The sequence below is a fragment of the Oreochromis niloticus genome, linkage group LG17 (genome assembly GCF_001858045.2).
Source record: "Oreochromis niloticus isolate F11D_XX linkage group LG17, O_niloticus_UMD_NMBU, whole genome shotgun sequence".
In the NCBI taxonomy this organism is placed as follows: domain Eukaryota; kingdom Metazoa; phylum Chordata; class Actinopteri; order Cichliformes; family Cichlidae; genus Oreochromis; species Oreochromis niloticus.
The window spans coordinates 20,326,695-20,342,790 of record NC_031981.2 but is presented as its reverse complement, the minus strand read 5'-3'; the positions used below and the strand labels follow the sequence as shown (position 1 = coordinate 20,342,790).

At 41.5% G+C, this 16,096-nt stretch overlaps 2 protein-coding genes across 2 annotated transcripts; both read right to left on the bottom strand.

Moving 5' to 3' along the window:
* Positions 1–259: 259 nt before the first annotated feature.
* LOC112842703 (protein argonaute 2-like) lies at positions 260–2,228 on the bottom strand. The gene is made up of 2 exons (XM_025899910.1): positions 1,425–2,228; positions 260–1,280 (listed from the first exon to the last, which is right to left on the bottom strand). Exons 1-2 carry the CDS (start codon positions 1,832–1,834, stop codon positions 992–994), a joined length of 699 nt encoding a protein of 232 aa, XP_025755695.1. The 5' UTR covers positions 1,835–2,228; the 3' UTR covers positions 260–991.
* Positions 2,229–12,681: 10,453 nt separating this feature from the next.
* LOC109195016 (uncharacterized) lies at positions 12,682–14,158 on the bottom strand. Its single transcript, XM_025899841.1, has 2 exons — positions 13,733–14,158; positions 12,682–13,503 (listed from the first exon to the last, which is right to left on the bottom strand). Exons 1-2 carry the CDS (start codon positions 14,138–14,140, stop codon positions 12,682–12,684), a joined length of 1,230 nt encoding a protein of 409 aa, XP_025755626.1. The 5' UTR covers positions 14,141–14,158.
* Between the last annotated feature and the right edge of the window lie 1,938 nt (positions 14,159–16,096).

Here is a 16,096-nt window from a genome sequence, read left to right as displayed (position 1 = left end):
GATTGCTAAAACACATTTCTTGAAACTACGCCTCATATCCGCACAACAGTAAACACAAATCCATAACATCTCACTCAATTCCCCAAACATCCTATTTCCAGGTCAAAATGAAGCTCTACACCCAAAACTATTCACTCCTGCTGAAAAACCGAACTTTGCCCTCAGACATCAAACACAAGCCCTCAAAAACACACACACTACAACAGAGTTTTGCACACTGGTACAATTAATTCAAAACATTAGTTCCAAAACAATTAGGTTGCTTATGGTTCTCCCCTTCAAAACCCTTGTCACATGATAAACACAAAAGACGCAACCAATGTATGTACAGTGGCACATTGTCATTCATGTACTATACAGTACAACACACACCAGAAACATTATCCCACCACAGCATCTTGTCTTTGGTCTGGGTCAGGCCAGAGAATCTCATCCACATCACAGGCTATATTGGCCCCAGCCAGGCAGCGGGGGTAAAATCCTCTTGCATGCCTGATCCACCCCTGGCATGCATCTACTGATATGTCTAGGCAGGCCTCTTCCATGGCCTGAAGGAGGTGAACACGGACATAAGGTTCTCGATCATACACTTTCCACCGCCATGCCGAAAATAACTCCTCTATCGGGTTTAGAAAGGGGGAGTATGCAGGCAGAAAGATATTAGAAAACCTTGGGTTATTGGTAAACCGGTCACGAACCAGAGCAGCGCGATGGAAGCTGACGTTATCCCACACAACAACGTAGTGAGGCTGCTCTGGCTGTGCTGGTTCCCTGTAGTCCAGCTGGAACATATGTTGTCTTAAACCATCAAGAAAAGCAAGGAGAAGCATAGTGTTATAGGGTCCTAGTACGGCATGGCGGTGGAGTACCCCTCGTTGGCTGATGGCTGCGCACATAGTGACATTCCCCCCACGCTGACCAGGGACATTTACAATAGCCCGATGGCCAATTATGTTCCTCCCCCTTTTCCTTCTTTTGGTCAGGTTAAAACTCATACCTGAACATATTCCACACGTTGGTTTTTCACTCTGTCAGAGTTTCGTTCGAAAGGGACTCGGTATGCCTGTTTCATCCGGAATTGATTCTTTCGGAGGATGCGGTCAATTGTGGAGAGGCTGATGGCATTTATGCCTCGAAAAAGATGATCATCCTCAATCACTCTCCTTTGAATCTCTTGCAGGCGGATTACATTATTTGCAATTACCATGTTTACAAGTTCCCTCTCTTGCTCCTCCGACAAAAGCCTTAACCTGCCTCCACCAGGTGGTCGTCTCTGTGTCCTACAAAAATAGAAGCACTCATTACTGTAACTGTCACACATTCATTTTACAGGAAAATAATGGAAACATACTGAAACTCAAGACACATAAATTCAGTAACTTAAACGTTACTGTACAAAGCAGTCTTACTGCAAGTACACCTACCTGTTTTCCTCCCTGAAGGTTCTGATGATGGAGGCAACAGTGAAGCGACTCAAATTTGGTTGTACTCGTTGCCCAGCCTCCCTCATAGTCATCCCATGGACAAGGACATGGTCAACTAAAGTGGCTCGAATTTCATCCGAGACTGACTGTCTTCGTGCCCTTGCTCTTCCCCTTCCTTGTCGCCGTCGTTCTCCACCTCCACCTCCTTCACCACCTCCTCCTCCTCTTCCACCACGTCCTCCTCTTTCACCATGTCCTCTTTCTCCACCACGTCCTCCTCCTTCACCACGTCCTCTTTCTCCACCACGTCCTCCTCTTTCACCACGTCCTCTTTCTCCACCACGTCCTCCTCTTTCACCACGTCCTCTTTCTCCACCACGTCCTCTTCCTTTGCATCTCTTTGGATCCATTGTTTCAAACCTGAATGAGCTGACTTTGGCCCTTTTATCTATCCATCGCAGGTTCTGATTGGTGTGTGCTAAATTTTGACTCCTAGTGTTTCCACCTGGTTAATTGTGTGCTAATTGGGCTCAAGCTATGCTGACTTAAGTTAACATTATTGCATGCTAGTGCTTTCTACATGACTACATGGTGTAAGCACTGTAAAATGTAGGGATTTGTGTGTAGAGTTTTGCAGTACCAGTTCACCAAATTTGAGTCATGTGTCAAAGCAGGGAATAGTGTTTATAGTTCAGGGAAATGGGTGAGCTTTTTGACCAATAGCGTTTATGGTTTTGAAATTTTAGTTTAGAGGCCTGGTTATAGTGTTTAAGCAATCGAGAAAAACTGTAATATCCCCAGTGTTTACTCATTTTCTAAACAAACCCAGAGCCCCTCTTTTATACGCCCTATAACATCTGAAACTGCTCCCTAATTTTCAGCCACTTTTGCTATATCTCCTCTAGTCACCTTTAATGAAAGTTCTCCTCATTGCAATTACCATGATGAGCTACTTGCATGCTTTAGTTCAGTTTGTACCAACATTATGGACACAATTGCTGCTCTCAAATGTAGACAGCAAAAATTTAAACTCAGCCTTGGTTAAATAATGCTACTCGTGCCGTCAGACAGGAATGCAGGAAAACAGAGCGAAAATGGAAGAAAGATAAGCTCCATGTCTCTCACCAAGTATTTCAACAATGTTGGAAATAACTATCAGCGCACCATCAAAGTAAAAAAAGCAAATTATTTCTCTAAGATTATTACAAAGAATTATGGCAAATCCTAAAGTCCTGTTCAACATAATCAACTCTGTCCTGTATCCCTCCATATCTGAGACTGCCTCACATACTTGTGAGGATTTTCAAAGATGCTTTACTGAAAAAAAAAAATGATAATGTCAGAGCACATATCCTGCTCTCATCCCAAGACCCTTCTGAACCACTTACATGTTCATCCTTTCTCACCCAATTTAAACCAGTCTCATTATCCCATCTTACTGATATAATAATGCACATGAAACCAACTACTTGCCCCATGGATGTGTTACCTAGGCTGTTTCTCAGAGATGTGCTGAAGACATTCAGCCTTAAAATCGTTAATAGCAGCATCTCAAAAGGAATTGTTCCTCATTCTTTCAAACAAGCTGTTGTCCAGCCGCTTCTAAAAAACCTGGTTTGGATCCGTCAGTTCTTAGCAATTTTAGACCAATCTTCAACGTGCCATTTTTGTCTAAGGTTCTCAAGAAAGCTGTCCTCCACCAATTGTCCTCATTCTTAGATACACATAGTATTCTGGATAAACATCAGTCTGGTTTCAGAGAGACTGAAACCAGAGTGATGACACACACTTACATGCAAATGATACACACTTCTCTCCATCTCTCTCTAAAACCAGGTGTTGACAGTACATTGCAGAAAGTGTGTGTGTGTGTGTGTGTGTGTGTGTATGTATGTGTGTGTATGTATATGTATGTGTGTGTATGTATATGTATGTGAATATGTACATATATACTTGTATAGACAAGTGTATATAAAGGTCCACTTGTGTTGTGGATGTTTTGTAATCTTTTTTACCTCATTTATTTTAAATCTTTCTTACAGTATCTCTCTGTTCAACACTTTGGCCAAAAATAATCATTTTCTAAGCAGAAATGGAGACAACGCCCCCAACTGCAATGCTACCCTGCAACTCGCAGTTCTTCCCACAAGCCAGCAACAGGCAGCAGGGACAAGATTAGAAGCCCTTGTTCCTTCGGGACACCAGCTTCTCAAAATTTCATCCATCACTCCTCAAAGCTGCCTCATGGAAGCGAAATTCCAGTTCCATTCTCAGCTGCTCCTCCATTACGGTCCTCCACCGTGCCTGGCACCAGGATGCCAATTTCTCAGTCATCTATCCCTCCTTCGCTAAATGCACTTTTTTTTCCAGCACTGGGATGCCAGTTTCTCTCACCTCTTGTACACAATGTTTTAGCTAACATTGTTACAATTGGGTATTAATCTAGTCATCCATCTAACTTAGAATCTTTTCCTCCTCCCATGAGGGCAGCTTCAAGCAGCATGTGGCCACGTTTTATAGCTCAGGCCCCTTCTTTTCAGTCAAATACAGGCTACAGCAATGCCTCCTCCCAACCCACTGGCTCCAAAACACTCCCCAGTATCTGCTCACCTTCATTAACAAATCATTGCTCGTAAATACATAAAATTGGCATAGCTCACTTCTTCCATCACAAAACTCAGCCTCCACCACCCAGAGTGACTGACAGGCATATGGCTAGGCTCCATCTCAGGCTAAAGAGCCACTCCTCTAAAGTTTCCTTATACATTTTCACTGTTTAGAAATGACTTCTGTGCCACTTTTCCCATCCTTAAGACAGGAACTCAACAATTACATAACTATCATACTTGATCTTGCTCTACAATTTGATGGCACTGGCTTTTACCAATATCACATCCCATTCTGAAGATGCTGCTCGCTTACAGCAGTTTAATCAGGACACATTCTCTGGAGGAGACTTGACCAGGAGCTTTGCAGCCTCTTCATCACTCCCCTGCAAGACATCCAGAGCACTGAACCATCCTGCTTCTGCGTGTATCATTCCAGCCCAAAATAGAGACCATTAGTCACTCATTCAGTCTTACCCGCTTAGCTCTAGCTGCAAAACCAACAATTCCTGAACCCATAACATGCCTTACTAGCATATCTTTGCCACACGGTTCAGAAAGGAAGAGCAGACCCGTTATGCACCTAGGAGGCCACACCATTTGCAATAATTTCAACAACTCTGGTTGCCTCATGTCTCAGTGTCGCTAAACACTCAGCATCAGTTCACGATCCCTCATCTACCATCGTCAGCTCTGAGGATGTGGCCCCAATTAGTGAATTTGATGTCACCGGCATGGAGCACATCCGCTTCCGGCTTACTACAGTTACTACCTTCCAACAGTTTTTTGTTTTACTTTGTTTTATTTTATTCCATTGTGTATTTTACTTTACCTCATCATATCTTCAGCTCTTATTTTATTACTTTATCTACTGTTTCTATTTTAGAATCAACTGTCTATTTCAGCTTCTGTTTATTTTATTTATTTTACTCATTTATTTATTTATTATTCAAGTTTTCTTACTTTTTTATAATTCAGTCAGCCAACCAGTTGATATGACAAAGCGTCAAAGTAACTAGTCTCTTAACACCACCCGGTTTCATGGAACAGTGATACTGGAGACAATGACAATCACTCTGCAACTGGTTCTAGCTTTTATTAAGAAATTCTTATTATGCTATTTTAATATGCACAACACAGCAATGCCAGATCGCTGTTTTTTGTAATGGCTTCTGACCATTACTTCTTTGGGTCCTTGACCCATAAACGGAGGTTTTAGCCTGCCTGTATAGCACAGGATTTTGCGTCAGTCCCAGACTCTCACTTTCCTGTTTCACCATGAACAAACTATGGACTTCCTTTCCAGCTGACAGCCTTGTGGTTTGCGGTGTTATCAGGGGTCCCAGACTCCCCCGTTCACATTATCAGTCAGTGTTGGCAGAAATGAACAGATGAAGAGATGTTGAAATCCGGCTCGGCGAACAAAGCTGTTAAAAAAATTCCCTAATGTAGTGAGAGACACAGATTTGCGAGTTCCAACAACTTTTGCAATCACACAAACACATTCAATGAGTGTATTCTCATAGCAGTCACCTTCAGGAACTGATTGCCTGCATTTAGAAGACAGCTGCAAATTGTAGCTATAAAGAATGATGAGTTACATTCTCCAAGAGCAGGCAGGATTTTGTGCTGATGACTTCTCTCCAGATTTCACCTAGTGACCAGAACCACATCACAGTCCTCTGTGACTTTCCCCTAGAGTGAATGAGGAGAGAACTATTATGGTTTTCCAGTGATTGAAAGACAATCAAAGTAAAACTAGTGTTTCATGCTGAGGGGTGGGGTGGGCTGCATGTTTTTCTAACACAGTTAAAATTTCAAATCTCCAGCAGGTGGGTGAACTGTGGTGACAATACGGCAAGCTCATCTTGTGCTGACATAAAGGAGCAAATCTGTCACAAAATGATAGCTACTTCGCCTCCTTTAAAGTCACCTGAGAACACAGAGATCTCAGCTTAGAAGAAGGGAAGAAGAAAAGATCCCAGTAGACTGGAAAGAACGCCACCTAACAAAGCTACCAAAGAAAGAGACCTCAGCTTATACCCCAACTTACACTCTCTTCCTGGCATGATCTTTCAACAGAGTGACCTCGGAACTCAGTGTTGCTGCAGACATGGAGAACTACCAAAGCAGCAATGGCCAAAGTGTTCCCGGTCCTCTCAGTCAGGTGGCCAGAAACAAGTCAGCAACAACAACTTGTGGCAGCAGAAAGTGCAATGAAGAAAAAGCAGAAGTGCTCTTGAAGGAGGTGAGCATGGTTCACAGCTACCAATCAGTACCTGGGTTGCAAAGATTGGAAATGGAAATGGAGATTTAAAAAAATGTGAAACCATTTCACAGAAAACAAACTTGAACTTGATTTCCTTGAAGAAAGTACCACCGCGGTGCATGAACATTTAAAATACCTGTACCCTGGTACTGTGATGTCCGCTCTGAATGGGTCAGTTTTAAGGAGTTCAGTTGTTAGTGCATCGCATGGATACCATGTTTATTTTAGGGTTAGCCCTTACCTGTCTGAAACTATAGTAGTAGTAAATGTGATAGTAAACCATTAAATTTGAGTAGCTGTCTCCTAGTTTCATCTCACAATAATATTAGCATTTATTCTGTAGTAAACCTCTTCCACCTGCTGTTAAGTAGTTAATCTGTGGGTTTAATATAAATTACTATAAATATATATTTATATATTATCAGTTAAACAGTTTAATTGGCATCGAACACTACACCATTTGAGAAAGTATGATATACAACTACATTTCATGATTAGTAACAGTCTTTTTAATTCACCGAATTTCCTGGAGGAACCCACCCGAGGGATTAATAAAGTTTTATCTAATCTAATCTAATTCTGTTTTGTTCTGTTTTACTAGTATTAAGCACAGGCGCATAGATGAGTTTGTCCTGTAAAGAGGTTCATGCCCCTGTCCTTCAGTTTCAACTTCTGAGGAAATCCTGTGAAAGAGCCGAGTGAATCCCTGCAAAAACAGAATGAATACTCTACTCCTTACTTTCCATCTAAATCAGTAGTGTGGGTCAGATGCATGTCTTAGTGTAGGAAAAGGTACTTTCAGATTTCTATCTTTCAGTAGCAGAGAGCTCTTTCGATAACCAGGTTATTTTGGTATGGGTTTTTGCAATTTACAGGTTTCCCCTGAAGGCATCAGGACAGTGATAAACAGATGGTGTGTGTGTGTGTGTGTGTGTGTGCGTGTGTGTGTGTGTGTGTGTGTGTGTGTGTGTGTATTGATGGTTGCTTTTTGCAGAACAGTGCAGTCAAAAAGAAGGAAATGATTACATCTATTTTACTGGAGACAAAGAGGTAAATAGAAATTCAGAAAGAAACTATGAAAAAAAAACTTGTGAGCTGTGAGAACAAGCTTTCGAGTGATTTTCGATTCCCTTAAAGGTCCATTTAAGGGCTAAGTCTTGGTTTCAGGGTTCAGGGCATGTGACACTCAAGGAGTAATAAACTTGGGAAGACATTCCTTATTTTTAGTCACCAAACAAAAAAAAGAAAGATTTTAAGCAATACATTTGAAAAAAAATACTGGCTGTAAATGAAAAGTTAGATATGCAAATTAATATTTTATGGTATTTAAAAGTTCAATAAACAGTCATTTTCCAAAAAATTTATTTTTAAAAGGGGTAATATCAATATATAAATCAGTAATGTCATGTGAACTCTTAAAGAGGAATACAGAATATAAAAGCAAGAAACGTATTTTCTCTTTGGTAAATTCATCAGATCCATCCATTCATTTTATGACTATTTATCCAGTTTAGGGTTGAAAAGGGAGCTGGAGCCTTAGTGGCAGGCTGGGAGTGTGTGGAGGGAAGTACCACACATTCCACATTCCACAGGTCACCAGTCAGGTCAGACTTTAAACAGTGTAAACTGAAAATATCTGAGATCCTCATCATAAGCACTGATGTGAGAACGGCGCACATAGTTTACTTGTGTCTTGCACAGTATCCTGGTTGAGTCACTGCAGTGCCCTTTGAGGAATGCTTCTGGCAATTTTCTAATATTCTCCACATGTAACTTTGTGTAATCCCTGAGCATTAGAAAGAGCTGGGTTTTAACCAACTACATGTGCCTGGAAAAATTAAGAGATGCTTTGATGGACCACTATCTGACAAGATTCAGATGCAAAGAAGTGCAGATCATTGGAAATACCAGCTAAAACAATGAAGATTTAACTGATATGTGGGATGTGGGGTGGGGGTCCTAAGCAAAAACTAAAGAGATCACTGGAGTGAAATTAAAGTAGGGAACACAGACTTGTAACTGACAAAGGGGCAGGCAAGATGAACTGATCTGTGAGCCCAGGAAGAGAAACTGACCATGACAACTGGACTGAAATACATTTTTGTAACATTACAAATACATCCGGACAAGTATTTTCGTTTATGTAATTCGGGTAAGTTCTGAGGCTGTTCATTTGGACACTGTGGGCGAATCATTGCATCACTCATTCACCAAGAACCTTCCTCAAGTAACTGCAGTACAGTTGCATATCGATCAAAACTGCCACTATTGCCTAACAATAAACTGCTTCCTGATGAGTCAACTTCGTGGTTTTTACTAAAGATTTTAGGGGAATCATTCATGTCCCTGGGCAGTCTTTCCCATCCTGTTTATCTTGTTGTACTTTAGATAGTCTTTTTGATATTTTGTTTTCCTATTATTTCTTTCTCTTTTTTTGAACCACTGTTCACACAGAAGCTGATCTAAACTCCTGAGATTCATAAGAACACTGCTAAGCATAAAATCTGAACTGTTTCTGTGGCTGCTTTTGGGTGTGGGAACATTGTTTACTGTCATGTTGTCTCCAACATCATCACAGTAGATAAGGTCAAAACATTTTGTTTTCCTGTAATCAGCTCGCCACCCCTCATTGCTACCATGAATTTATGGCATGAGTCCAAATGGCAGTTTAGCTCTAATATGCTCTTTTTGTTTCCTTTGGTTTTTCCTTTGATGTTTTCTAATGACTCAATCAGAAGAAACAAACTCAGACGGAAGAATTTAATTTCACACCACACACAACCCACATGCTCATCTGCTGCAGGATTATACACCATTAGTGCCATCTTGAGGCTCATCAACTCTGAGATAACCCAGGATGGCATTAGCAGTATCTGACCAATCCCAGTTATGGAAATGTGCAGTCGGCCTGGGGCTTGGTCACTCTGGCACAGCTGGCTGCTGGCGGAGCTCATGGGCACGTCACTGCAACCCCCCCTGGCTTCTGCTCCGCGGCTGCTGGGTGACCCCTCATCTGGGACTCTCCTCAGCTCTTTCTGGGATAGTGGTACGGTTGCCCCTCTGTTGGTCTTCCTTGGTCTCTTGTGCTCTGAGGGCCTCTGGATGTCTGGAGCCTGGATCTCCTCCATACCTGCTTCATGCCCTGGAGGACGGGGCTGTGGCTCCCCACACCCTCTAGCAGATCGTTACATGAAGGAACCTTTTAAATACAAGCGTGCTCATGCTCACAGGTGTACACACGGGTGCTCACACACACAAACTACACCCTTTTTGGCTCCTACCTAAAAGCACACTGTGCGCTGTCGATCTTACGTGCTGCACAATAATGTTTAACCCTTTAAAACCGGTCGGAGCGGGCACGCTCCGTTTTGCGTAACTATTTATAAATCCCGGTAGCTCTGCAACCACGTAAGCTAGAGCAATAATTTTTTTTACATATGAAACCGGAGAAGTTGTACTTACATCTTATGCCATCAGCTTGTCCTAGGTCACGGTTTTCTTCCACATATAGCTTTGCAAAAACTGCATAAAAAGCGCTTGCAGCAACAAAAACATAATATTCCAGAAACACGTTTTGCCGATCCGATCAGCTGTTCATAACACTTCCTACGTTGGAATAGGGCTTTGGAGCGTGATGTCACGGGGGTGGGCGTGGAAAGGGTTTTGGCCCGATCCGCCATTTTCGGGGTCTAAGCGCAAGTGGCAGGCGAGCAAAAGCACAAAAGCACAACCATGGTTCGTACTTGCTGTGTGATCGGCTGCAATGTTCGATCTTACGATCGGCACGGGAATAAGCTTGGGTTGTCTTTTTATGCTTTCCCAACCTGGAAGCAATTTCAAGGAGCTCATGTATCGGATGTTACCAAACGAAGGCGTCGAGCCTGGATAGCAGCCGTGAGACGAGCTGATATCAAGTTCTGTTCCATCTCCCGGTATCACTTGGTGTGCTCCAGACATTTTCATTCCCGTAAGTGCTAAATATGTTCATATCACACTTTATAGCTGAATAATATTATCGTTGGTGGTCTCAGAAGTTATAGAAAATGCTATCAAACATCGAATGGAGTGACTTTGCAGACATATGTGCTATGTGAAGATTTGCTAATTCTTTTGCACAACTGTAGGGAAGCCTGCCTATGAAATGGATCAAACAAATCCAGACTGGGTACCAACGCTACACATGGGGCACTCCGAAATCTGAACATCACATGCAGACCGTCACAGGAGGCGAACACAACGGGAACAAAAGAAAGCACTAGTAGGAGGTAAACAACAACCGCACCCCCCACCACAATCTCTTATTTTAAAAGTTGATCTTAGTGTCCGTCAATCAACACATACATTTTTGAGTATTCATACGGCCTTAATGTATAAACCACTTAAAAATTTCCTTGTGTATTTGCACTCTTTGTATTGGACAGGCTTTCACAATGGAGCAGCAAAGTGTGAAGGTGAAGCCTCAGCAGAAGTTACCACAGAAGAGCAGCCAGAGATGGACACCACAGAAGAGCAACACCATAACAACCCTGTGATTTTGTCTGAGGGCCAGATTTGTGATGGACACGTAGAAGCAGAGGTAACAGGTGCAGATGCAGAAAACGCTGATCTCAGAGAGAGACAGACAGAAGATCAAAGACCGACAATTGACTGTGAGCGCTGTGTACAGAGCAGAGCAGAAATAAACCGGCTGCTGGAGGAGAACAGAAAGCTTAAATCACTGTTGGACAAGACAGAGCTGAATGAAAACTTTTTACAGGGTGACACGGAAAAAGTGAAATATTACACTGGTCTTACTTGTTTTGCTATTTTTATGTCTGTGCTAGACAATGTAAAAGCTTTCCTACCAGCATCAAAGAAACTGTCGCATTTCCAAATGCTTTTACTCACACTTATGCGACTTAGACTTGATCTTCCTGTCCAGCATCTTAGTTATCTATTCAATGTCTCCCACAAAACTCTTTCTTCTGTCTTTGCTGATACAATTAACGTTTTGTATGCCCGCTTAGGAATACTTGTACACTGGCCAGAGAGGCACTGTTTGCAAGCAACAATGCCTCCACAATTTATGGAAACTTTTGGAAATCGGGTAGCCATCATTGTTGACTGTTTTGAAATTCGTACAGAACGACCATCTAATTTAAAGGCTCGTGCTCAAACGTACTCGCACTACAAGGGTACACACACCATGAAATACCTGATCTGGATTACTCCCCAAGGTGCAATTTCATTCATTTCTAAGGGTTGGGGGGGCCGTGCATCAGATAAACACATCACAGAGCAATGTGGCATACTTAACAAGCTGTTACCAGGGGATGTAGTTTTGGCTGACAGAGGCTTTGACATCAGAGATGCGGTGGGAATGATGTGTGCAGAGGTTAAGATGCCAGCATTTACAAGGGGCTTCTGTCAACTAGATGCCAAGGACATTGAAAATACACGAGCCATTGCACACCTAAGAATCCATGTCGAGCGAGTAATTGGCAGTTTGCGCAATAAGTTCAAAATGCTACATACCACCATGCCAATCCGTTCTCTTCTTCCATGTGAGGGTGAAGACGTTACCTTTCTTGATAAAATTGTGCGCGTGTGTTGTATTTTGGTTAACATGTGCCCCAGTGTGGTAGTGAAGCCAGACACACATGAGACCTGTTCTTGTTAATTAATGATTGTGAAAACTTTGAGTATGTCTCTGAGGAAATACTACTAGGAAAACCTTTTTTTGTGTGTAATTGTATGAACACACTGACATCACATTATGTAACCATTTCTGTATCTGTATACTATAATTGACTGTTTATCATAGCTTTAAACTCTGTGTTTCACTAAAATAACATTATAATAAAAGCCAGGTAACGACAAAGATCTGCATTTGACGCTTTATTTTACACTTAGACAATTGTTACATGGTAAGTGCTGCAGTGTTGAAATCAAGTTATACATATTTCAATGCACTTCAGACATAAAAACTACACACCAGAAAGAAAAACTTTGTGACCACTCAGGGCTGCATTTCGCATAGAGAAATGTTTTCCTACTAGTTCAGGAAGGCACACCTTCTGAAAGAACTCCTGAGCTTTCTTTAAACGCGATTCCCAGAAGTGCACATCTGGGAAGACGCGTACAACTGCCATGTCTTTTTGTGTCCAAACCACGAGGTCACAGTGCTTTGCATTGGACACAAACACCTGTGTTTGCACTTGAGAGTAAAAGTGGTGTGTCTTCTTCAAGTTAAGTCCATTTGCTGTCAACTCGAGGCAGAAGTCTTTGTCATGTGCATCCAATGCTTGCTGAATGCTGTCAGATCTGTACTAAAATGGACATTTAATTTCCAGGCACCCCTTCCCACAACATTCACATGTGGTTAGACCGTCAGGAGATGCACCTACTTCAGGAAAAGCCGTGTTAACAAGAAAACCACACATACGGACCTGTAGGTTTTTGTGACACGCTGACATTTTCTGGGTGTAGGCGGGTATTCCACAGTAATGGCGGGTTTTTCTACAGTGGTGGCACACACAGCGTGCATCATTGAAGCCGTGATTCTCCCAGCACGCCAAACATACCATTCTGGGTTCTTGTGTTGTAGTCTTGTGTGTACCTCAATAGCTTCTGCCTGTTCTTCAGTAACTTTTGCTGCGTTTTCGTACTTTACACAGTGCAGTTGTAGCTCGGTAAGGCCAAGGGACTCTGCTCCTGTGTTTTGCAAACACGCCAGAGACAGTGGTAATGTGGATGACTTGACAGTGTGTGATGTGTAGTATTTCTCCAATCCAGACAAACACACTGCTTTATTGTGTTTTTGAAGTGTGTCTAACACTGGTGACAACTCCTCAAACGTAGAAGAAGGAATCTTTCTTTTTGAAGGACGGCTTCTTCTGCCTTTCACCACAGACGGTCTGTTTATATTTTCATCAAGAGTCTTTTTTTGTGCTGCTGAAGATGTATAGTCAATGTTATGGCCAGCCGCTGGCAGTATCTTGGTTGTGTTCCCCGGCAAAACCCAGTAGGCTGATTCATCTGTGACAGTCTTTGTGCCACGGATCCTCACTGTTGCCTCCACTTTAAACAGCAGTGCAGCGACATGGGTGCAGGTCTCTGCAACTCCGGCCATACAGGTGCAGTGTGCGGCTTCGACCTTCCCCGTGGTGCTTACAATTACCCATGGCCGTAATGCAGGTTCATTCAATCTTTGGGAGTGCAGTACCTGGAACATACAAGGACAAGGTTGATGTAAAGACAATAAATGAAATGAAATGAGACAGGGGGGACACAAATTGGCGTTAGGTAATAATTTGCCTGATTATCAATGTGTTTGCTTGCATCTACTTTACAATTATGGACACATAATAGGATAACAACATTTTAGCAGTTCAATGATACATATATAACATTAATTATGGCAGGGGGTGGACAATGCACTCCAGCCGACTTACCTTGGTATGAATCACGACGTACTCGCAGTTTGGCGGCTTGAAAATAGCCAAATCTTGCACCCAGCCGTTTGTAAATTGTATGTGCGCCTCCAGTGACTTGTAATTACGAAACTGGTTCGCTGTGTAGGCGCTTACTCCACAAACAAGATAGGTGAAGATATCTGGGTAGGACAGTGGCGGTAAGTCGTCTGGGTCTTTACTCCACTGCCGTATTTCATATGGGTCCAGATTTGCGTTGCACTCTATTTTTTTCAAGTACCGCTGCTTCGCCTCTGGACGCAATCGGTCTCTATACCGTCCGTTTTCTTTGGAGCTGCTTTTAAGCATGATTCTTGTCGTCTTCGTTCCAACACAGTGTCTCTTTTTATTCGTAGAGCCCGAAAATGGCGCCGCGCTCCCACAATGCATTGCGGCGTGACGTCAACTCCAAAGCCCTATAGACATCAGCGCGAACTTTCGCATGTCCGCCATTACCTGCCCGAAACCGGAAGTGACGTCATTTTCGCGGAAATGTAGTTTTTTTTACTATCAGGGCCTCAGAGCCTATACTGGTGTTTTTAAAAGTTATCTTTGACTTTATGACTTTCTGTGTCGTTTTTGGGATGCTTAGAACTCGAATTGCACTGCTGGAAATAGTTTATTTTGATGCATATGCTGCTTTTTTGCAAATTTGCACTATAATATTTATTTTCGTTTTTCCTGCAGTATATAAAAATTGGTGTATTTCAAAAGTAAAACTATGAAGACACTTCAAATAAATTTCCTGTGGTGGGAAACTAGTTTGTGCAACTTTTTTGTATTTACAGTTTTGAGGGATAAGCCTCTTAAATTTCTCTAACTAGAAATATATGTTAAAAAAACAAAAACGATTTTCAATTTTTTTGTAGTTTATTGCACTTTTTTGCAATTTATGTAATTACTATGCACTTAATGCATACATATTATTAAAATTTGGGCTATAATGGTTGTATTGATGTATATCAACTTGAAATGCTCCCAAAATTGGCACTACAGCATGTAAAAATATAATATAAGCTCTGGCGGACTTGGTTCTATGGTAGCTCTTAAAGGGTTAATATTTAGTATTTACTGTTATATTCACATAGATCATCGCGATGATGTTGTTTATTATATTGCTCTCTTTTTTTTGCTTGTTTTCTCTTTTTTCTTTCTCAACAGGTGATCCAGGTGATTGATATATGTTTTTTTGTCTGTTTGTTTTGTTGGTTTTTGTTTTTTGCCCTTTATCACCGTTCCTCTTCCCCGCTTTTATTCTTTCCCTACCTCTCTTTCTTTCTCCCTTTTCTTTTCCCCAGTCATGTCTGTCCCATGTGTAGCAAGTGAAAATAAAATAAAATAAACAATAAAAGCAAAGGTGAATCAAATAGACCAATACGGCAAGGCTGGGATGGTCCATTTGGTAAAGTAAATCTATTGCGCATCTTTCTTTGCCTTTAGACAATAATTGTGATGGCAAAAGAACCAAATGGGACAGGCGAAAAAGAAAAAGAAAAAAAAAAGGAAATGTGCACCAGCAGCAGAGCGGCTGATTTTACAAAGAAAGATAAAAATGCACTTCAGGAGGTTAAACACATGGAAGCAAAACAGCTGCTGGTTGGTATGGTTGGTATTTCACTCTGTTCTAGTCACAAATTGCAGTTTCAACACAGACACACACAAACACACACAGTGTACAACAAGCCACAAGTGAGTGAAAATATGACAACAAGCTCGTTGAAACTAAAGAAAAATCAGTGGTTGTCTGAAGATTGTACTGATTTTTTTGTATCAGTTACTAACAAGCTCAGCTTGCAGAACACAGGAGTGTAACATAAAGGGGGGCTTTAATGCTGATAAGGCAAAATAACCGAGTCCAGAAGCAATCAAGTCATCAAAAATGTGCACATTCTTATAAAAACCTAAGAAAAGCTAAATCTCTCAGTTTAAATGCTCAAAAATCTCTAAGAAGAAAAACAGAAATCCCCCAAATTCTCTTAGATCCTCAACAGCACTGGATGAAAAAACAAAACAAGATTTTTCCAGAAATCATATTTTTAAGCTAAGAGTTGTTTTTTTTGTTTGTTTGGGGGTTTTTTTGTTTTGTTTTGTTTTTTAGAAAACTAGCTTTTCCTTTCCTTCCTGCTGTGTTCAGGTCAAATCTGACCGATTTACAAATTAAAACACTCATAAATATTGTGTTTTACATCCGATTGCCATAAGGCCTTATGATATCCTCCACACTATGCACTTGAAAATATAAAAGTGTTGGGCACCGCTTTCATTGAATTTTGAGTGTTTTCATCAACTTTGTTACACCTGTGGTGTTCCCGGTTAAACGTGACTGCCATAAAATAAATGGGAATC

Excerpts from the sequence above, each read along its gene's own strand:
- LOC112842703 (XM_025899910.1), bottom strand. The coding sequence starts at position 1,834 with ATGGATCCAAAGAGATGCAAAGGAAGAGGACGTGGTGGAGAAAGAGGA. Across the intron at positions 1,281-1,424 it reads ACCTTCAGGGAGGAAAACAG|GACACAGAGACGACCACCTG; the intron begins GTAGGTGTACTT and ends CTATTTTTGTAG.
- LOC109195016 (XM_025899841.1), bottom strand. The coding sequence starts at position 14,140 with ATGCATTGTGGGAGCGCGGCGCCATTTTCGGGCTCTACGAATAAAAAG. Across the intron at positions 13,504-13,732 it reads ACGTCGTGATTCATACCAAG|GTACTGCACTCCCAAAGATT; the intron begins GTAAGTCGGCTG and ends TGTATGTTCCAG.